This window comes from Spermophilus citellus (genome assembly GCF_964194105.1).
Source record: "Spermophilus citellus genome assembly, chromosome: 5".
Taxonomy (NCBI): Eukaryota; Metazoa; Chordata; class Mammalia; order Rodentia; family Sciuridae; genus Spermophilus; species Spermophilus citellus.
This window is the reverse complement of record NC_138186.1, coordinates 47,583,595-47,602,815: the sequence shown is the minus strand read 5'-3', so window position 1 is coordinate 47,602,815 and position 19,221 is coordinate 47,583,595. Positions and strand designations below refer to the sequence as shown.

The 19,221-nt window shown below is 46.0% G+C and overlaps 1 protein-coding gene across 1 annotated transcript; it reads right to left on the bottom strand.

Moving 5' to 3' along the window:
- Window positions 1–158: 158 nt before the first annotated feature.
- On the bottom strand, window positions 159–13,867 carry C2 (complement C2). Its single transcript, XM_081294121.1, has 18 exons — window positions 13,745–13,867; window positions 13,367–13,582; window positions 12,333–12,518; window positions 10,585–10,758; window positions 10,387–10,485; window positions 10,085–10,218; window positions 8,012–8,150; window positions 7,310–7,450; window positions 5,762–5,851; window positions 2,409–2,549; window positions 2,189–2,283; window positions 1,983–2,094; window positions 1,700–1,865; window positions 1,522–1,598; window positions 1,286–1,377; window positions 968–1,094; window positions 796–845; window positions 159–629 (listed from the first exon to the last, which is right to left on the bottom strand). The coding sequence occupies exons 1-18, from the start codon at window positions 13,839–13,841 to the stop codon at window positions 453–455; spliced, it is 2,313 nt and encodes a 770-aa protein (XP_081150247.1). The 5' UTR covers window positions 13,842–13,867; the 3' UTR covers window positions 159–452.
- Between the last annotated feature and the right edge of the window lie 5,354 nt (window positions 13,868–19,221).

Here is a 19,221-nt window from a genome sequence, read left to right as displayed (position 1 = left end):
CCCTAGCTAGAGACCAGAAATAGTCCCCCAGCTGGTTCCCCTGTTGACTGTGTTATAGGGCAGAGTCCAGCTGCTGTTTGTCCAGCAGGGTCTCTGACCTTCCTGGAATCATTCTGCCCTCCCCATCCCCCAGGCAGAGGTACAGACAGATGTGGAAATCATCAATTTTTATTAATTTCATAACTGGGAAATTTCATGTGAAAGTGAAAGGAACACATTATGTTTACCAGGGGGAGGGATTTGAGCAGGAGCAGGAGGGGAGGGTGCAGAGGGCAGACACACTGGCCAGCACCCCTGGGGACCTTCCTGCTTGTGCTTGCTGTGTCTGGGCTCCTGAATTCACACAGCTAGAATTAAGGATGGGCCACAGGGTCTGAGGGTAGGTGTTCAGGGGTAGGAGATAGGAGAGAAGGCAGATCCTGGCAAGATAGCCAAGGGATTGGTGGCCATGATTAGAGGGGCAAGAAATTCAGAACACCCTCCAGATGCTGCCTCAGCCAGGGTTGTAGGCGGAAGAGGTTAATGTGGAAGTCTCGGGGTGGTGGGGCACCATGGGGAGGCTTTTTGCGGGAGTTTTTGTTGGTAGCACCAAAACAGGGGTTGTAGAGACCCCAGCTCACCAGGCCCACCTGAAAGAAAGGAAAATGAAGTAGAAAGATGCCACAGCCCCAGCTCTGAGCCCTGACTCCCATGGTTCCTTCAGAGACCTCCCTCACCACCACCACCACCATCACCACCCCTGCCCCAGCTAGGCTGAGTTCCTGTAGCCAGCCTTGTGAGCTTCCCTGTACCCACCTGGAAAAACCTGAACCTCCGCTCAAGGAAAACTGCTCCCCCAGATTCTCCTGCCAGCAAGATGAACAAGAGACAGTGTCATCCAGGGCAGGTGCTGGCGTCCTGGCATGCATTCTGGCCACAGGGACACTGTGGCCCTTCCTTGGGAAATCCAGACATGGGGGGTGCTCACCTTTACAGGGATTGTCATCCTCCTGGGTCCCACTGCATAGAAACTGATCCGTCACCACCTCACTGACATCCGTCAAGTTGGGGAACTTTTTTTTGTCTTGGGAGACTACCTTGATACAGTCTGACCTCTGCAGTAGAGGTGGAGCAGGAAGGAAGAATGAAATGAGTGGCCTAGGGACACTTGGCAGAACACTAAGCCTGGGAGGAGGGGTGACTTAAGTGAGGTGGAAAAAGCAGCCGGAGCTAGAGGAGGAAGAGCACCATTCTGTGATCTGGCTTGAGTGGGACCCCAGAACCCCCCCCCACCTAAGACCCTCACCTCTTCCCCTGTCTTGAGGTTAATGTTCAGTTTGCTCCCATTCAAGGCCACAAAATGAGCAGGGATGCTCTGCTGGTTCAGAAGTTCTGTCTCTGCCGTCAAAGAGAAGGGGGTGTTGATTGTAGGTCCCTTTACCCACCAGTCAGACTTCTGGCTTGGAGACAGAAGTCTAGTCCCTGTTGGCACCCCCAGGCTCTGGCCCCAGCTCTTTACAAACTCTAAACCTCAGCATTCACCATGGTCCTGGCAGGTACTACGTTGGGGTCTCCGCAGAGCCATGTTGGCCTCCATTGTGCAGGGAATGCAGATGGGCCTGGAGAGAAGGGTGAGTGTCACACAGCCCATCCTCAGTATCCTGGGGCTCCCCAGAGCACTCTCCCCTGCAGGGCATCCTCCTGTCCTAGGATCAAGCACCTGGCATGGGTGGACATTTTCACTCTCTGGGCCAACTTCAGCAAGGCTATGTCATCACCATAGAACTCCTGTATCCCCTGGTCCTTCTTTGCGTAGACATCAAATCCCGGGGAGATCTCGACTTTCTCAATAAGGAATTCTTTGCCCCACTGGGAGTTGGGATCCCCTGGGAATGATACGGTGGATGAGGCTGAATCAGGGCTCCTGAAGGGGCCAGAGGCTGGGGATGGGTAACCAGCGCTCTGGCCTTGGGGTCAGGAACTTGGTGAAGCCCCTGCCTTACCCACGTTGACCCTCCACAGGGAGCGGTCCTTAGCATTGTGGAAGCAGTGAGCTGCTGTCAGAACCCACTGGTCAGAGACTAGAGCCCCCCGACAGGCCTCGTTGTTCTTGGGCTGCAGGGAATACGTGATATTCAGAAACTGCTGTGTCTCTGGCCTATAGCTGCTTTCACCTCTGGGATCCAAGCCCACCCCTCTTTCCTGGTACCTTAATAGTGACATGCCAAGGTGTCCTTTCCTGGTCGGAGGCATTAGCTGACATGTTCCCCACCCCACAGATGGTGTCTGTGAACTTGGAGACATCTGTAAATGTGAGGATCAGGTTGAGAAGGAGGCAAGGGAGGGGTATTGTGCCCAGGTTCCCAATATGGGCCCCCCACTGTCTCCCCACCATTCTCCCCAACACCAGGAAGACAAAACTCACTCACCCAGCATGTGTTCAAAAGCCTGGTGCAGAGCCTGTGGGTCCTGCAGAATGAAGGCATGCCGCTCACCGTCCTTTTTGGACCCCAGCTCATTCAGTTCTTTCCAGTCCACATCCAGCTTGCCCACCCCGATGGCATAGATGTCTGATGGGGAGGAGGGAAGTCACCAATCCTGTGGCTGAGGGGCTATCCCGTGAGACAGAATGCTGGAATCTGAACTACTATGGCAACGAAGATCTACATGAGCTGTATCCAAGCCTCCCTCACCCCTGCCACCTGTCTGTTTCCTAGAACTCCCTGCCCCTCACTCTTCCAGCACAGCCTTCTTGAAGTTTCTTTAAAAAAAAAAAAAAAAAAAAAAAAAAAGCTTTCTGGCTGTAGTTGGACACAATATCTTTATTTTACTTATTTTATGTGGTGCTGAGGATCAAACCCAGTGCCTTGCATGAGCATGGGTGGACATTTTCACTTTCTGGGCCAACTTCTGCAAGACTATATCATCACCATAGAACTCCCAGATCCCCTGGTTCTTCTTTGCCACTGAACCACAACTCCAACCCTTGAAGTTTCTTAAATCTGCAGACGCTCTCTCACCTCCAACCCTCTGCACCAGCTTCACCCCATCTGGGTCATTATCCCCAGATGTTCTCATGGTTCACTTTCACACCTGTTTAAGTCTTAGCACAAATGTACCTTCAATGTCTAAAACTTCAATGCCCCAGACCCTCCCATTCCCTCTCTGCCTCATTCATATCATGTCATGAGTTACCTACAAGCTGCATGCTATATGGATTCCTTATTTATCCTGAGTATCACCTAATGTGGGTAGAATCATGTTCTCCAAAGGATATATTCAAGTCTTAACCCCCAGGACCCATGGATGGGGACTTAATTGGAAACAGGGTCTTATTATTTTTTCTTTTTATTGGTATTATTACATCCTCAGTAATTCTTTTTCTTCCTTCCTTCCTTCTTTTTTTTTTTTTTTTTTTTTTTTTTTGAGTGTAAAGAGTAGAATTTATTCAAGTAAGAAGAGAAAGCTCTCACAGGCCAAGAGTGGACCTGATAGAGGTGGTCCAGAAAAATGGTCTTTGCAGAATTAATCAAGTTAAGATGAGATCATACTAGATTAAAGTGGGTCATAATCTAAAGGCAAGGGCTGTCAGTGTAGCTAAGTGGTAGGGCACCTGCTTAGCATGTATGAGGCCCTGCGTTCAATCCTGAGCAATGCAAAAAAAATGTTTAATAAATAAAAATAATAAGGAACTTTGGAAACAAACACACAGATAGCAGGACACCATGTAATGATACAGAGATTATACAGGAAAGAAGGCTAAGTAAGGACAGAAGTAAAGATTGGGTTATGCTGCTACAAGCCAAGGAATGCCTGGGGCTGCCAGAAACTAGAAGAGGCATGTAAGGATTCTTCCCTACAGCCTTTAAAGGGAGGCTGGCCCTTGCCACACTGTGATTTCAGACTTCTGACCTCCAGAACTGTGGAAGAATAAATTTGTGTTTCAAGCCACCCAAGTTTGGGGCAGTTTGTTACAGCAGCCCTAGGAAACTAATATACGTTGTCCTCTCTGGAATGGCGGTCCTGTGCAAGCAGGCATTTTTGTCTGTCGAGCACCCAGGATGGTGCCTGGCTCAGGAGAGTTTCTCAGTAAAGACTTTAAAATGAATGACTGAATGAAAGAGACTCATAAACATAGCACAGAGACAGAGCTTCAGATATAGTTTTCCTCTGGAAAAGTAGGCTGTGGGAGAAGGGCCTAAAGCCATCTCTTCACACTGGAGGCCCTGGACCCACACAGCTGCCAGTTCTGGCCTAGGAGTAGGGATCCCTGGAAGAACCACCCTGTGGTGGCCCTCAGAGTCCATCTGCTTCCACTCTTTGCACCCTTTTGGTGTAAAAGGATCAAGGAGCTCAGGAAGACAGAGGGAAATCTCAGAAGCAATCAGCAATGCCCAGGACAGAAGCATAGCAGAGCCACAAAATGATTTCTTCAGCTCTATTCCTTCAGTTTCCTGCTTCCATTTGTTTGTTTGCTTGCTTTTACAGTGCTGAGGATGGAACCCAGGGTCCTTGCTGTTGCCAAACAAATGTTCTACCACTGAGCTACATCCCCACTCATTTTTGTTTTTGTTGTTGTGGTTTTTGTTTTGTTTTGTTTTTTAAATCACAGTACATGTCAACTTGGACTAGTCACATTTTTTTAAATATATATTTTTTTTAGTTGTAGATGGACACAATGCCTTTATTTTATCTATTTATTTTTATGTGGCGCTGAGGATCAAACCCAATGCCTCACATATGCCAACTGAGCCACAATCCCAGTGCCCCAACCCTGTTTTTTATTTTTGTATTTTGAGACAGGGTCTTATTAAATTTTCCAGGCTGGCCTCCAACTTTCTAGTCTCCTGCCTCAACCTCCCAAGTAGCGTGTGCCACTGCACACAGCTATTAAGGTGTTTTTTGAGCATCTGGCTCTGGTTCAGAGGCTAAAGAGGAAGGAAATTAATTTGGAGTTTTAAAACTGGGCCAGTTTTAAGCCAAGTATGATAGCACGTGCCTGTAATCCCTGCTTGGAAGGCTGAGGCAGGAGGATCACAAGTTCAAAGCCAGACTCAGCAACTTAGTGAGGCCCTAAGCAACTTAGTGAGAGCCTGTCCCTAAATAAAATATAAAAAGAGCTGGGGAAGTGGCTCAGTGGATAAGCACCCCAGTATAAAACAAAAAACAAAACAAAAAAAAAAAAAAACGGGAAAAGAAAGAAAGAAACAGAAAAAAACAAAAACAGCTGCCCTCTCTGAGTGTCTCTCTCCAAAATCTTTTTCAGGTCAAAGGTCAGTACAATTTGTGTTTACTCTGAACCTGAGAAACTTTTCCTTCATAGACTGCAATTGCTAAACCTTGGTTAGCTGTCTATATTGCTAAAAGAGAAACAGCAGGGAGAGTCTAGAGGAATCCAGGATCCTTCTTCCTGGAAAGTTTCCTGAAACTTGAGACAGTGGTGATGACCACACCAATGATGACAATGGCAGTTCTCTATGCTAGGCAAAATTTGCCTGAGCGTCTTCTCTTGGCCTATGAGGGAGGTCCTGGTACTGCTCCCCTTTTACAGATGAAGAAACTGCCCACAATCCCAGCCCACCAAAAGTGAAACCAAGGTGGGGACCAGGGGCATATCACCTCCCCTCTTCCATGTGATACTCAGCTACCCTCAAACAAAACAACAGAGAGAAAACTGTGTGGCTCTGGGCCAGAGCCAAGACCCATTGGAACTCTGGCTGAGGACCCCATACTGTCCACAGGGCAGCACAGATTGGGTGGGTGGGTGAAGGCAGAGGCTTACCTAGATAGTCATTCCTGTTCTGTTTGATATCCACAATCTCTTTGATGTTGTCAATTGCTGGCTTGGGAGAACCACCCATGTTGGACTTTCCTAGAACAGAGAAGGGAAAGAATTGTCCATCTGCGTGGGTTTCTGAATCCTCTGGAGCCCCAGAAGCATGAAGAAGCATTCAGCCTGGAAACCTTAACAAAGCCATTTCAAAATATTTTGTTTCCTGAAATTGTCTACATTCTAGGCACTGGGCCAGGAACTTCATATACTCTTTCTCATTTAATTCTCATGAAACCCCAGGAAGTATGGATATCCTTATTTCATAGATGAGAAAACCAAGTCCTGGAGGGGCTATGTAATTTGGACAAAATCAAGATGTAAATGACAGGGCTGGGATTGTGGCTCAGTGGTAGACAACCTGCCTTGCACGGGTGAGGCACTGGGTTTGATCCTCAGCACCACATAAAAGTAAATAAATAAAATAAAAATAAAGGTATTGTGTTCTACAACTATAATATATATTATATATATTCTAGGTTCAATACCCAGCAGCAGCAACAACAATTTAATAAAGTGTATGTGTGTGTGTGTGTGTGTGTGTGTGTGTGTGTGTGTATATATATATATATATATAAATGGCAGAGGCCAGATCCAATACAGACAGCTCCTCGTGTTCGTGTTCAAGAACCACATCTCCACCATCGAGCACCAGGTTACCTCCAGGTGGTAACATGAACTGACATGTTCTAATCATAGAATGCTTTTATACATACTACTCAAGTTTCTGTCCAAAAAAATTATGTAAGGAAAGGAGAGTAGTTATCATTATCCTCATTGTTGTTACAATCATCATCAATAACACTATTTCGGGGCTGGGGTTGTGGCTCAACGGTAGAGCACTCACCTAGCATGCGCGAGGCCCTGGGTTCGAACCTCAACACCACATAAAAATAAATAAACAAAATAAACGTGTACAACTAAATTAAAAAAATATTTTAAAAAATAACACTATTTCTATCTTATATATAAGAAACTGAGGCTCATTATAGTTTCAGCAGCACATATATTAAAATCAGAATGAAGCCAGGCATGGTGGCACATGCCTGTAACCCCAGCAGCTCAGGAGGCAGAGGTAAGAGGATCACAAGTTTGAGGCCAGCCTCAGAAATTTAGCAAGACTCTAAGCAACTTAGAAAGACCCTGTCTCAAAATAAAAAATTAGAATGTCTGGGGATGTGGCTCAGTGGTTAAGCACCCCTGGCTTCAAACCCTGGTACCAGAAAGAAAAAAAAATCAGGATGATAACAAAGATTATCATGACCCCTGAACAAGGATTGCAGGAAAATTTACAAAACATTACATTGGTTCAACTGCATTGTGGTTCAACTTGTCCCCTCAAAACACTTTTACTATGGAAAGTATTTTTAAAAAAAAGGAAAGGAAAGAAACTGAGGTCTGAAGTAGCCAAGGGGGGAACAGAATGCAAAAGGTCTTCTGACCCTACATTGATGCCCCTTTCACTATTCCAGACCCCCTCACAAAGATGGCAGTACCCACCATCTGTCAGAATGATGATGGCGTGTCTGATTTCCTTCCAGGCCGATGTTACTATGCCAAGGCGTTGCATTTGGTTATTCATCATGATGTAGACACTATTTAGAGCTTCATAGATATTGGTCCCAGTTCCATTCTCATGATCTGGAACATGCCAAAACGAAAGACTGTCTTAGAAACTTCCCACCTCCACCTGGGAGTGAGGAATCACTCTTTCACAACCACCGGAAACGTAAGTTATCAATAGGCTTTGATAAACTCAGACCTTTAATGATTTGACATCGTTGCCTGTTCAAATGTTCAGTCTTTCTACCTAGAATGCTCACTGCATCCAAGACCACTGTAAGGTTCCAAGATTCAGGGATGGAGTTTCCAAAGAACTTGGATTGTTTGATCATTTTTCTTTACACAGCGTGCGGGTGGATAATGATGGGAGACTACCGTGCTGAGCTATGAAATTCAACCACACAGCATGGCCCTCTAGAAGGAGTTGAAAACCAATATCTGCACCATTCGTTTAGATTAACAGCACTTCAGGGTAAGCCATGAGCCAGGGGAAGCTGGGACTCCTCCACCGTGACCCTGGACTTGGAAGATACCCCAGAGCCTTAGGACTCCAGGGCCCCAAGAGACCTCACTCTCCAGACTCTACCTACAGGTACTGACCTCTCCTCTCTGGCAGCCCTCATTTGATGACAGCCATACCTTTATAGTTGGCATTTTGCAGACTGTAGAGCACTTCGGTCACATCCCTGGATTTGTCATTCAGGATAGACATGATGGTTTTGGGCCGTGAGGCAAATGTGATGATGGCAACGCTGACATTGACCTCGAAGCTGAAGAGCTGAGGAGGGCAGGTGAGAGGAGGAATGAGAAGTCTGGAAACCAAAGGGGACGTAGTAAGAGAATAAGTAAGAGGCCCTCGCAGAGGCAGAGAACCTGCACCGAGACTGACAGGTGCAAGCAACTGCAGCTAGGAAGAAGCCAGGAAAACAAGCATCTATTCTCTTTAACATACTCGCTCCTCATCTCATCCTTACATCAAATCAGTGAGGGACCTGATGCTCCCTATTTCATAGATTAGGAAACGGAGGCTTATTACCTCATCCTGGATCACACCACTAGTAAGAGGTGGCATTAGGATTTGAGTCTGGCCAGGCATAGTGGTGCCCACCTGTAATCCCAATGACTCAGGAGGCTGAGGCAGGAGGATCACAAGTTTGAAGTCAGTCTCAACAAGACCCTCAGCAACTTAATAAGACCCTGTTTCAAAATAAAAAATAAAAAGGACTGGGGATATATCCCCAGGGTTCAATCCCCAATACCAATATATATATTTTTTTCATAAAAAAATAAAAGATTTGGCTTTATTAGTCATTAGGAAATGACTCTGAGGTCATTTCTCTAACTGGTATATTTTATCACCTCACCATTTAATTATATACTCTAAGTCCTAAGAGAAACTCTACAGAAAACATAAAGAAACCCTCTTTAAAAAATGGCTGGGGTGTGCAGGTAAGTGTGCTTAGCCCTAGATTCAATCCCCAGCAGCAGCAACAACAATTTAATAAAGTCAAAAATGTAGCTGAGGGCTGAGGTTGTGGTTTAGTGGTAGAGCACTTGCCTCACATGTGTAGGGCACTGTATTTGATCCTCAGCACCACATAAAAGCAAATAAGTAAAATAAAGGTATTGTGTCCATCTACAACTAAAAAAAAAATAGATAATAAAAAATGTAGCTGAAAGCGAAAAACCACCTATTTACACGAATTACTGTGAAAAGCATAATACAAAAGAAAGGGCTGGCAAGGAACCAAAGAACTGAAACCAGTGGCATCCGAACTCTTCTGGTGATGCTTCCTGTCAGCAAAAACATTTTGGAGGCCAGGCACAGAGATGCATGCCTGCAATCCCCGTGGCTCAGAAGGCTGAGGCAGGAAGACTAAGAGTTCAAAGCCAGCCTCAGAAAAAGTGAGGCACTAAGCAACTCAGTGATTCCCAGTCTCTAAATAAAATACAAAATAGGGCTGGGGATGTGGCTCAGTGGTTGAGGGCCCCTGAGTTCAATCTCTGGTATCAAAAAAATAAATAAAATAAAAACATTTTGGACACATCCCTCAATACAGGTGTATATATTTATGATTATGTGTGTGGGGGGGAATCCTGGGGATTGAGCCAGAGGCATTCTACCACTAAGCTACATCCCTTGTTTTGTTTTGAGAAAGAGTCTTGCTAAATTGCCCAGGCTGGCCTTGAACTCACAATCATCCTGCCTCAGCTTCTTGAGTAGCAGGATTACAAGCCATTGGGCCCATTTATAAATTATATAGGATTGAACTATTCAAATATACACATTTTTAAAACTGCACAAAATATTGAAGTTTTAAGAGAAAATTATTAAATATCATTAATTTAATTAAGATTATTCAACAGAGACATCAGTAATTTTCTGCCTCACCCCCATGGATTATTTTGTTACCCCTCTGTGGATACCACTGCTCTAGATAATGAATTTCTGGGGAGAAGACCTCACAGCCTTGTTCATCTTTGTTAACCCCCAGTACCCAACATGGTGCCTGACCCATTGTAAGTGCCCCAAAGGGATTTGTGGAATTTTAAAAATGATCGTGTGAATTGAATTTATGATTCCTGCATGGCATGAATATAATCTTGGAGGACATCTAGAAGGAGGCGGGCTGTGAGAGAGGCTCTGAGCACAGGAAGAAGACCGAGAGAGCCAAGAAGGACTTCTCAGCCTGTAAACTCCTAATTCCTGACCCTGTCCACCATGAGGAAAGCACTCTTCTTGAAGATCTCAAAGTCATCTTTCGACACACTCTGAGAGGCATCCAGGAGCAGGTAGAAGTTCAGGTGACCAGAGCGCTGGATCTGGATTTTACGGCCCAGGTTTTCTGGAGAAATGTGCAAGGGGAGATTCAGATGCGCACTCCTTCCTGTGCTCTTGGTGAGAGAGTCCAGCCTCCCTGCCTCCCCTTCAGTCACTGAGTCACAGGAGGCTTCCCTCCCCGACCTGTTCCACCCAGGAACATCCCAGGCTACCCCGTCCTCAAAACACTCACCCTTCTTCTTCTGGGTGGGATTGGTGGCTCCAAGCACATGGGACAAGGAGATGGACAGGGCAGGGGCCACATCCTCAGGAAAGTCATAAGAATAGGGTTCTGTGGGAAGAACCACCTGGAGGTCAGCCAAGGGGTGTCAGGAGTCTCAGGAGGGGCCAGGGGGGTCAGGAGTCCCAGGAGGGCAGCATGGCTACTCACGACGGCAGATGGGCTCTGTCCCACTCCAGACCCCATTGCCCAGGCACTCCCTCTCTGATGACCCTGTCAGCACCAGATTTGAGGAGCAGCGATAGCTGACCTTGTCCCCAAGGCCAAAGCGGGAGCCCGTCCGCACTGCGCCCACTGAAATGCCTGGGTTGGGGCAGTGGCCAGCTGCAAGTGAATAAAAAAGACAGAGATGAGCAAGCCACCAACCCCTCCCTCCAGGCTCCTCTAGAGACCTTCAGAGCTGCAAGGGTCCCTTGGGAGAAAACAGAACTGTGAGACCAGGGTGAGTTTGAAGAACATTAAGTAGGGTGAAGGGTTTAGAATTTGGCAGCCTCAGTTGCCAGCTGAAGCATCCTAGTTCCAACCCAGGTCTCACCTGTGTCTACCCAGAACCCCAGAGAAGATGTAGTGTGAGGACAGCTGCTTGCCCAGCATGTGTGAGGCCACTGGGTTCACTCCCCAGCACCTAGGGACATTTTTAAATAAATAAAATTTATATTTGAATAAATGGCTGTTTGGGGGCCGAGCATGATGGGGCACACCTGTAATCCCAGTGGCTCTGGAGGCTGAGGCAGAAGGATCGTGAGTTCAAAGCTAGCCTCAGCAACTTAGCAAGGTTCTAAGTAACTCAGTGAGGCCCTGTCTCTAAATAAAATACAAAAAAATGGGTGGGGGTGTGGCCAGTGGTTAAGTACCCCTGGATTTACTCCCTAGTACCAAAAAAAAAAAAAAAAAAAAAAAAAGCCTATTTGGGGAAAATTCCAGGGCAGGGCAGAAGTAGGGAGCCATCAGCTGAGCCACTGGGTGTGGGTATAGTCCTGCTGCCTGGTAGGTGTTGTCTTCTGTGTTATGGAAAGCCACAGGCAGCTGTGACTCAGAGTAATCCTGGAAGTCCTACTTCTGCCAAGCAGAGCCACTCACTATTCACAGAGGCAGTAAGAGCCATGACAAAAGTATATGTGGTGGGGGACTGGGGTTGCAGCGCAGTGGTAGAGCACTTGCCTAGCATGTATGAGATACTGGGTTCGATTCTCAGTACCATATATAAATAAATAAATAATAAAGGTCCATCGATAACTTTAAAAAAAAGTATATGTGGTGGGGCTGGGGTTGAGGCTCACTGGTAGAGTGCTTGCCTTGCATGTATGGGGCACTGGGTTCAATCCTCAGCACCACATAAATAAATAAAATAAAGGTATTGTGACCTACAACTAAAAAAAAAAAGTGTATGTGGTGTTTATCAAGTTCCAGCTATTCTAGGTGCTTAATAATATTAACTCATTTAACTCACATGGAAATCCCATGAGATCAGTACTCTTACTACTGCCATTTGATAGATGTGAAAACTGAGGCATGAAGAGGTTATATAACCTGCCCAAAGACTGTTAAGATCTGGCTTGGAATATCCTAATCTGGCTCTGAAGGCAAGGCACTTAAGCACAATACTTAACTCTCTCCAATCATGTTTTCCCAGCAATACTTCCTGGGGCCCAAATACTAAGTGTTGCCTTGAGGCATTTAGAAAAGATGGACAGAGTATGTGGAGCCATTGTGTTGGAGCTGAAGTTTAGTACCAACTTCCAAGGGCCAGGCACCCTGCAGACCAGTGATGGGTGACCTATGGATCTCAACTTACCCAATTCCAGGAATATTCTTCGGTCTAGAACACCAGGCCCCAACAGAGATTCCCTGGGCACATCTGGCCTCCACAAACTCCCCCTCCCTGTCAGACTACTCACCCCCATTGTCACACACGGCCGTCTCTCCATCCCACATGCCATTGGGACAACAGTGCCGCACAGGTGAGCCCCGCAGTGTGAAGCCGTCCTCACATATGAAACTCAGATTGCCACCCACAGGGTGGGACCCCAGCCGTGGAGTGTACACACCATTCTCAAAGGTAACAGGGGCTGGACAGCGAACAGCTGGAGGTAGAGAAGTGGAGGAGACAGGGGTGGATGGCTGACACCTGGGCTGGACATCAAGTGAGTGATATTCTTCTGGGACACAGAAGAATGATCAACTGGTTGTCAAAACACTGAAAGAGTTGAACATGATCAATCCCAGCAACTGGAGAGACTGAAGCAGGAGACCAGCCTCGGTAACTTAGCAAGACACTGACTCAAGATAAAAGATAAAAGGGGCTGGGATGCAGTTCAGTGATGGAGAGCTCCTGGGTTCAATTCCCAGTATATCACTTCCCCTTCCCCTCTCTCTTCTCTCTTCTCTCTTCTCTCTTCTCTCTCTCTCTCTCTCTCTCTCTCTCTCTCTCTCTCTCTCTCTCACACACACACACACACACACACACACACGTTTTCTGAGAAAGTAGGTTGACAGAGATGAAATTACTTTTTAAGATAACTGGTTGAATACTGACAATTCTACACAGTACAACTTAATTGATTGATAGTTACTTCCCTCAGCCCACTGTGGGTCATGGTCACTCCGGCCCCTTTCCTGGCATTCTCAGATGTCAGGAGATCCTGGGACCATTCAGCAGCCATTCAGAATGATCACCACCACACAATCAATTGTACATAAAAAGTCATCCCTATCTTTGGTACCCCACAGTCTCCATTAAAACCTGTCCTGAGTTCCTTACTATGGATAATTGACATTTTCCAAGTATTTTGGAGGGCCCTCTGCAAGAGCCGCCTGGCCAGCCCTCTACACCGCCTAATCAGGGTCAGCCTATCCTGAGCAACTCATAAATAGAAGTTCTGGGCTGGCCCTTGGCCAGAGCATGCTGGGCAAAGCCCAGGGGGAGCCTCACGTCTGCAGACAGCCTTAGTGAGCCGGGTAGATCTTGGGGATCCTGGTGTCTGCCACCGTCCACTGCTCTTGCACAGTCGTGATGCAGGGACTGGGTAACTGCCCTGGGGGCAGGAGTAGGTAAGGAAGCTCCCGGGTGCCCAGCCATGGCTGAGGGTGAAAGTGCCACCAGAGATGTTCACGTTCTGAGGACAGGAAGGAACGGTAGCTGCCAGGCCTGTGGGTGTGGGAACACACAGACAATGAGAGGGGAAAGAAGAAAAGCACAGATGAGAAAAAGGGAAACAAAAGACCATCCCTTTCCTTGGTGGGACTGGTCTCAGCCTGGGGGGACTGGCCTTTCCTGCAGAGCCCACCATCCCCCTCCCCTGCCTCCTACCTGGGCCCAGGAGCAGCAGATAAAGGAGAGCCATCTGTGGGTCCATAGTGTCCACCCCAGGGCAAGGAGAGCCAAGCCAGAAGAGGGAAAAGGTCATCTGACTTCCCGCAAACCAAAGCTGGCTGTTTCATTTACTGACAGAAAATGAAAGCTAGGGAGTGGCAAGGGGGGTGGCCTCCTGTTAGAAAACACTAAGCAGGGGTTGGGGACTGGGTTGAGAGGCAAAATCTTTGCCCTGCTTCCCTAATTCTGATATATCCATAGTCAGTAGATCACCACCACAGACTTTGCATACTGATGTCAAGTGCCATGTGCCACACACACACCCACACACACCCATAAACACACATGCATGCAGGAACACAGGCATGCACACACAAATGCACAAACACACACACACACACACTTGCACTTACACACGTGTGCTCATTTGCACTTGCTCTCACCTAACTAGTCTAAAGCACACAAACCCACAAACCATCCAAGATCTTGCCAAATATGTTTTTGAAGCAAAGTTTTTGTTTTCTTTTCGGGTTTGCCAAGTGCATTTTATTTCCTGGGAGCCTGGGAGAGTGTGATCTTCTTGAATATAAACTTGCAAAGGATTGAGACTGATTTTCTTAGACTTTTTTTTTAAGTTGGAGATAGACACAATCCCTTCATTTTATTTATTTGTTTTTATGTGGTGCTGAGGATGGAACCCAGAGCCTCACACATGCAAGGCAAGTGCTCTACCACTGAGCCACAACTCCAGCCCTTCTTAGACTTCTTAATAGGAAGATTCACAATCCTTTTCTTTCCTGCAATCCTTCCCAAGAGAGAATCTAGGGAAAAAAATAGAATTAGCATTTGTTTGTGGAGACAGGAAAAATGTTTAGAATATTTTTACAGAAAGCCCAGTAGAAAAATTCCCCACTTGCAAAATAAATAAATTTGGAGTTGGTTACTTGAAGTATTAAAAGCATTTGGGGGGGCTGGGATTGTGGCTCAGTGGTAGAGCGCTCACCTAGCTCATGTGGGGCCCTGGGTTCGATCCTCAGCACCACATAAAAATTAAAAATTTTTAAAAAGGTATTGTGTCTGACTACAACTAAAAAAATAAATATTTAAAAAAAAGCATTTGGGGCTTAAGATGTGCCTTTCAATCATAACCTGCACTTGTATAAAATGAAGGAAGTAAAGAAATTTTAAGGGCTGGGGATGTGGCTCAAGTGGTAGTGCGCTCGCCTGGCATGCGTGCAGCCTGGGTTCAATCCTCAGCACTACATACAAACAAAGATGTTGTGTCCGCCGAGAACTAAAAAATAAATATTAAAAATTTCTCTCTCTCTCTCTCTCTAAAAAAAAAAAAAAGAAAAGAAATTTTAAGCCTGTGTGTTAGGCTCCCTGTCCCACAGTAGTCTCTAGTCTCTCTTTAATACTTTTTGGAATATCAAATAAATATGGGATATAAATAAATAAGATCAATAAAAATGAAGATGAAATCTTTCTGAAATGATAATTCACATTTGCAAAAACTCTTTTGATTTATGAATAAATATATTTATAATCTGACCCACAGTGGGCTGAGGGAAGTAACTATCAATCAATTAAGTTGTACTGTGTAAAACTGTCAGTATTCAACCAGTTATTTAAAAAAGTAATTTCATCTCTGTCAACACACATACACAAAGTGGGACTCACAATGGACAAGACTGAGTGCAAGAAAACCATGACAGCCCAGGTGTCAAGGGTCCCCTCACGCTGCTGATGTGGCAGAGCTACTGGTGCTTCCCCCAGCCCCAGGATCTGTTCTCTCCCCTACAGTGGAAGATGATTAAGATGACACACAGTCACGCAGCTGAAGGCCATTCCCCACCCTTCCTTGCAACCAGAGGTCAGACTACTCGGTTCTGGCCAATAGGATGTGAGTGGAGAACTGATGCTGTAACTTCCAACTTAGGCCCCTAAATTAAAGAGGAGCATGTCCTTCCATTCCCATGGGCTAGAACATAAATTTAGTAGAGAGCTGTCACCACCGTGAGGATGAGGGCAATGTCCTGGGGATGGAAGGGCAAACACAGAAGGCTGCGCATCCCCCCCCCCCAATGGTGTTGGTGTCAGATGAGCCCTGCCCACCTGCTACAAGAGGAAAATAAACTATCTTAAGGGTGGTGGTATTTAGAGATGTTCACAGATTTTGTGGTTTTGTCTCCTTCTGGTCACATGGTGGGATTGAATTTCCCCATCCATTTACTTTGGCCACTGAAATGTGAGTAGCATTGATATGTGTCACACCCAGGCAGGCATTCTAAAAGCCAATGCAGCCTTCTTTTTTTCTGTATGGCAACGTTTGATACAATGACCGTTCCATCAGCCTAGATCTCTAGGTGACAGCAAAAGCCTAACCACATACAACCTACAGAGGATACACCATATGAGCAAAAACACACCTGTGTTATTTTAGTTATTTAGTTATTATGTTATTTTTTGTGTTACTAGAAGTCATATGACAATATTTGTGCCACATTCTATCAGTCTAAGCACTTCACATGGCCAGCTCAGATTTAAGGGTACAGGAATAGACTTTACCTCTTGATGGAAGGAGTGGCAAAGACACATTGCAGGGAGCACGCATACCAGAATAGAAGAGATTTGCAGTCATATTTTGCTAACTACTATGGCATCAAATACTTTGGGATTTTTTGTCACCAAAGCAAAATAAATCCGAACCTGGTTTGTGGGGAGCCATTCTGACACGTGATTGGGTGACTCCCGTTAAGGGCCTGAGGCACTCTGGCTGTGTCGGAGTTATCCCGACCCTTTCCTGATGAGAGAGCCCATCCGTGTGGGGGTGTGCGTAACCACTGACCCTGGAGACCCAATCACTGACCCTGACCTTGGAGTACAGCCCCCCCTCAACCTTCATTGGATGGAATTCTCCCCTGAATCTCTTGTCCCCCAAATAAAAGGCTACTCCCCGGCGTGTTCGCTCTCTCTCTCTCCTGCTAGCCCAGAGTAATCCTCGCTGCCCTGCTGGGCGGCTGGAGGCGGGAACCAGGGAGGTGAGCCCTCTCGGACCTAGCAATGTAAAATAAGGTACTGGTTTGTGTGTTTTATTTCGATCTCTTCTAACTAACTTAATGCCTAGAACCTCATTAATGAAACCACTGTGCAGGTCGCGTGGTAGACTGGTTGAATGGTGAAGCCACTGAATTTTGGGTGCCTTGTTAAGCCACCAAGCTCCTGTCAAACCACTTTCATAGGAAGAGTCTTTCTTTAATAATTTCACCCAATATTTATTGAGTTGAATCAACTTGGCCGGGTGTGGCAGAATCCATTCTTTTCTTCCTTAAGTAATGATTGCACAGTTTTTGCCACATCTATAAAGTATATTTTCAAGGAGAGAAGCATATGCTTCTCAATTTTCTTCCTCCCTTCCCACTAGGTGGAATGAGGAGAGAATGGTGGAAATTGCAGCAGTCACCCAGTCACAAGATGGAAGTCACATGTCGATGACAACAAAGCAACAAAGTTAAAGAAGTCCTGTTCCCAAACCTGTAGGGCTGTCAGGACTGGTAGGCTGTCTTGTACTGCTTATGCTCAAACCACTTAACACCAGGCTACTCTACCTTTGGCATAGCAACAGGTCTGTATCTAACAACACACCTAGCCAGAAATCAAATGGGAGCCAAAGGCAACACTCAGGAACTGTAAATAAAGAAAAAACCTAAATATACCAGAGAGGCTTTCTTCTCACCAATAAAAGATCCTCAGCATAAGCAGCCAAGGGTGATAGTTGATGGGGACCCTGAATGGCATGACAGTTGTATGTCACCCTCACTCAGGACTTTAGATCCCTTTCATCTTATGGTTCTTCCATTGGGAATTGTTCTTGTCCATGTGGTTGAAACAGAATCTCCATCAAGTCTGTATTCCAGTCCAATGAGGGAGGAAATAGGGGGCAAGTCGTGTCATGAAAATTCCACCTAACTATTCCACTCACATTCCATCCGCAAAAACACAGTTATATAGAAGGCTGGGAAATGAGGCCTCTATTTTGTCTACCATGTGTGCAGCTGGAATTCTAATGCTATGCCAGAAGAAGATGGATTTGGGGAAAGAAAGTGCAATGTGCGAGAGGAGGCCGACATTGATGGGAAGCACTGCACAGTGGGGACACTTCGTGTAGTGGCAAGTCAAGATGAACAAGACAGACTGGGCCACAGAGTTGGTCAGCTGCTCCAGGTCTCCGAGAAGCCCACCCAATTCAATGTGGCAGGACCATGACCTGAGTGACTTTGGAGCCAAAGGCACCATCTTTATTCCCCTCTATGCTCCTGAGTAGATTTTTAGAAGGTCCTCATTGGGTGAAGGTGATGGTGGCTTGTCCACTTCTTACATCATACAAAACCTGACAAGTGCAACCTGGGCTTTTCACTCCAGATGGAAGGAAGGAGGTGAATAATGCCAGATTCTTTTGTCTTGTTCAAATTTCTTTTTATGAATTCAAGGTTTCTAACGTCTGCTTCCAGGGGGCCAATTTCTTAAAATATTCTTTAGTTGTAGATGGACACAATACTTTTATTTATTTATCTTTATGTGGTGCTGAGATGGAACCCAGTGCCTCTCCCGTGCTAGGGGAGAGTTCTACCACTGAGCCACAACCCCAGGCCCGAGGGGGCCAATTTTAAAGAGAAGAAATCAATTCCCCAATTTCTACACCTCATCCCCTACTCACAGGTAAAAAGTGGAAATAGTGATGTGATGACCTCTCAGTCTGATCCCTACTCTTCTGAAGCACTCCATATCTTGCAGCTAAAAATTTCACTGGAAAAATGGCAGATAGCATGGGCCAAGCCTACCATAGTGACCACGGCCTATGCCTTCTACAATCTGGACACCTGGATATAAACTTTGCTAACATTCTTTGATCTGCCACCCCTCAATTTTCTATGGTAACTGTAGGCCTGATCCCTAAACCCATATCAACCCCTAATTTTGTAAAGTAGGCTGACCTGGCCTGGGTCACAGTCATACTGTGTGATTTTTAGCTAGGAAGTCGATATTGTTTAACAAGCCTCTTTGTGGTTATACTAGATCCATGATGGCCCCAACTTGGGCCTTATCACCAGGATGTTTCACTGGTTTCCAGCAGCAGCATCTCTTTGCCCAAGAGATTTTGTTTTTGTCAGTTTTGTGTGTGCGAGTGTGTGTGTGTGAGTGTGTGTGTGTGTGTCTGTGTCTGTGTGTCTGTGTCCTGCCCTACATGTGTACAGAAAACTGGAAACACCAGAGAATCAAGGTCCCTGAACCAATGAGTGAACTAGCACATAAATACCCCCCCCTTACCCTCCACCATGGGATAATCCTGATTTGCATGTTCTGCACCACTCTAGGGTTCCTCAGCAGATTAACCGATTAACCTCCCTCACCCCGCCTTGGCAGAGTCCTTGATAATGCACCCTTTGTTGACTAGTTTCCTTCTCTGACCTGCT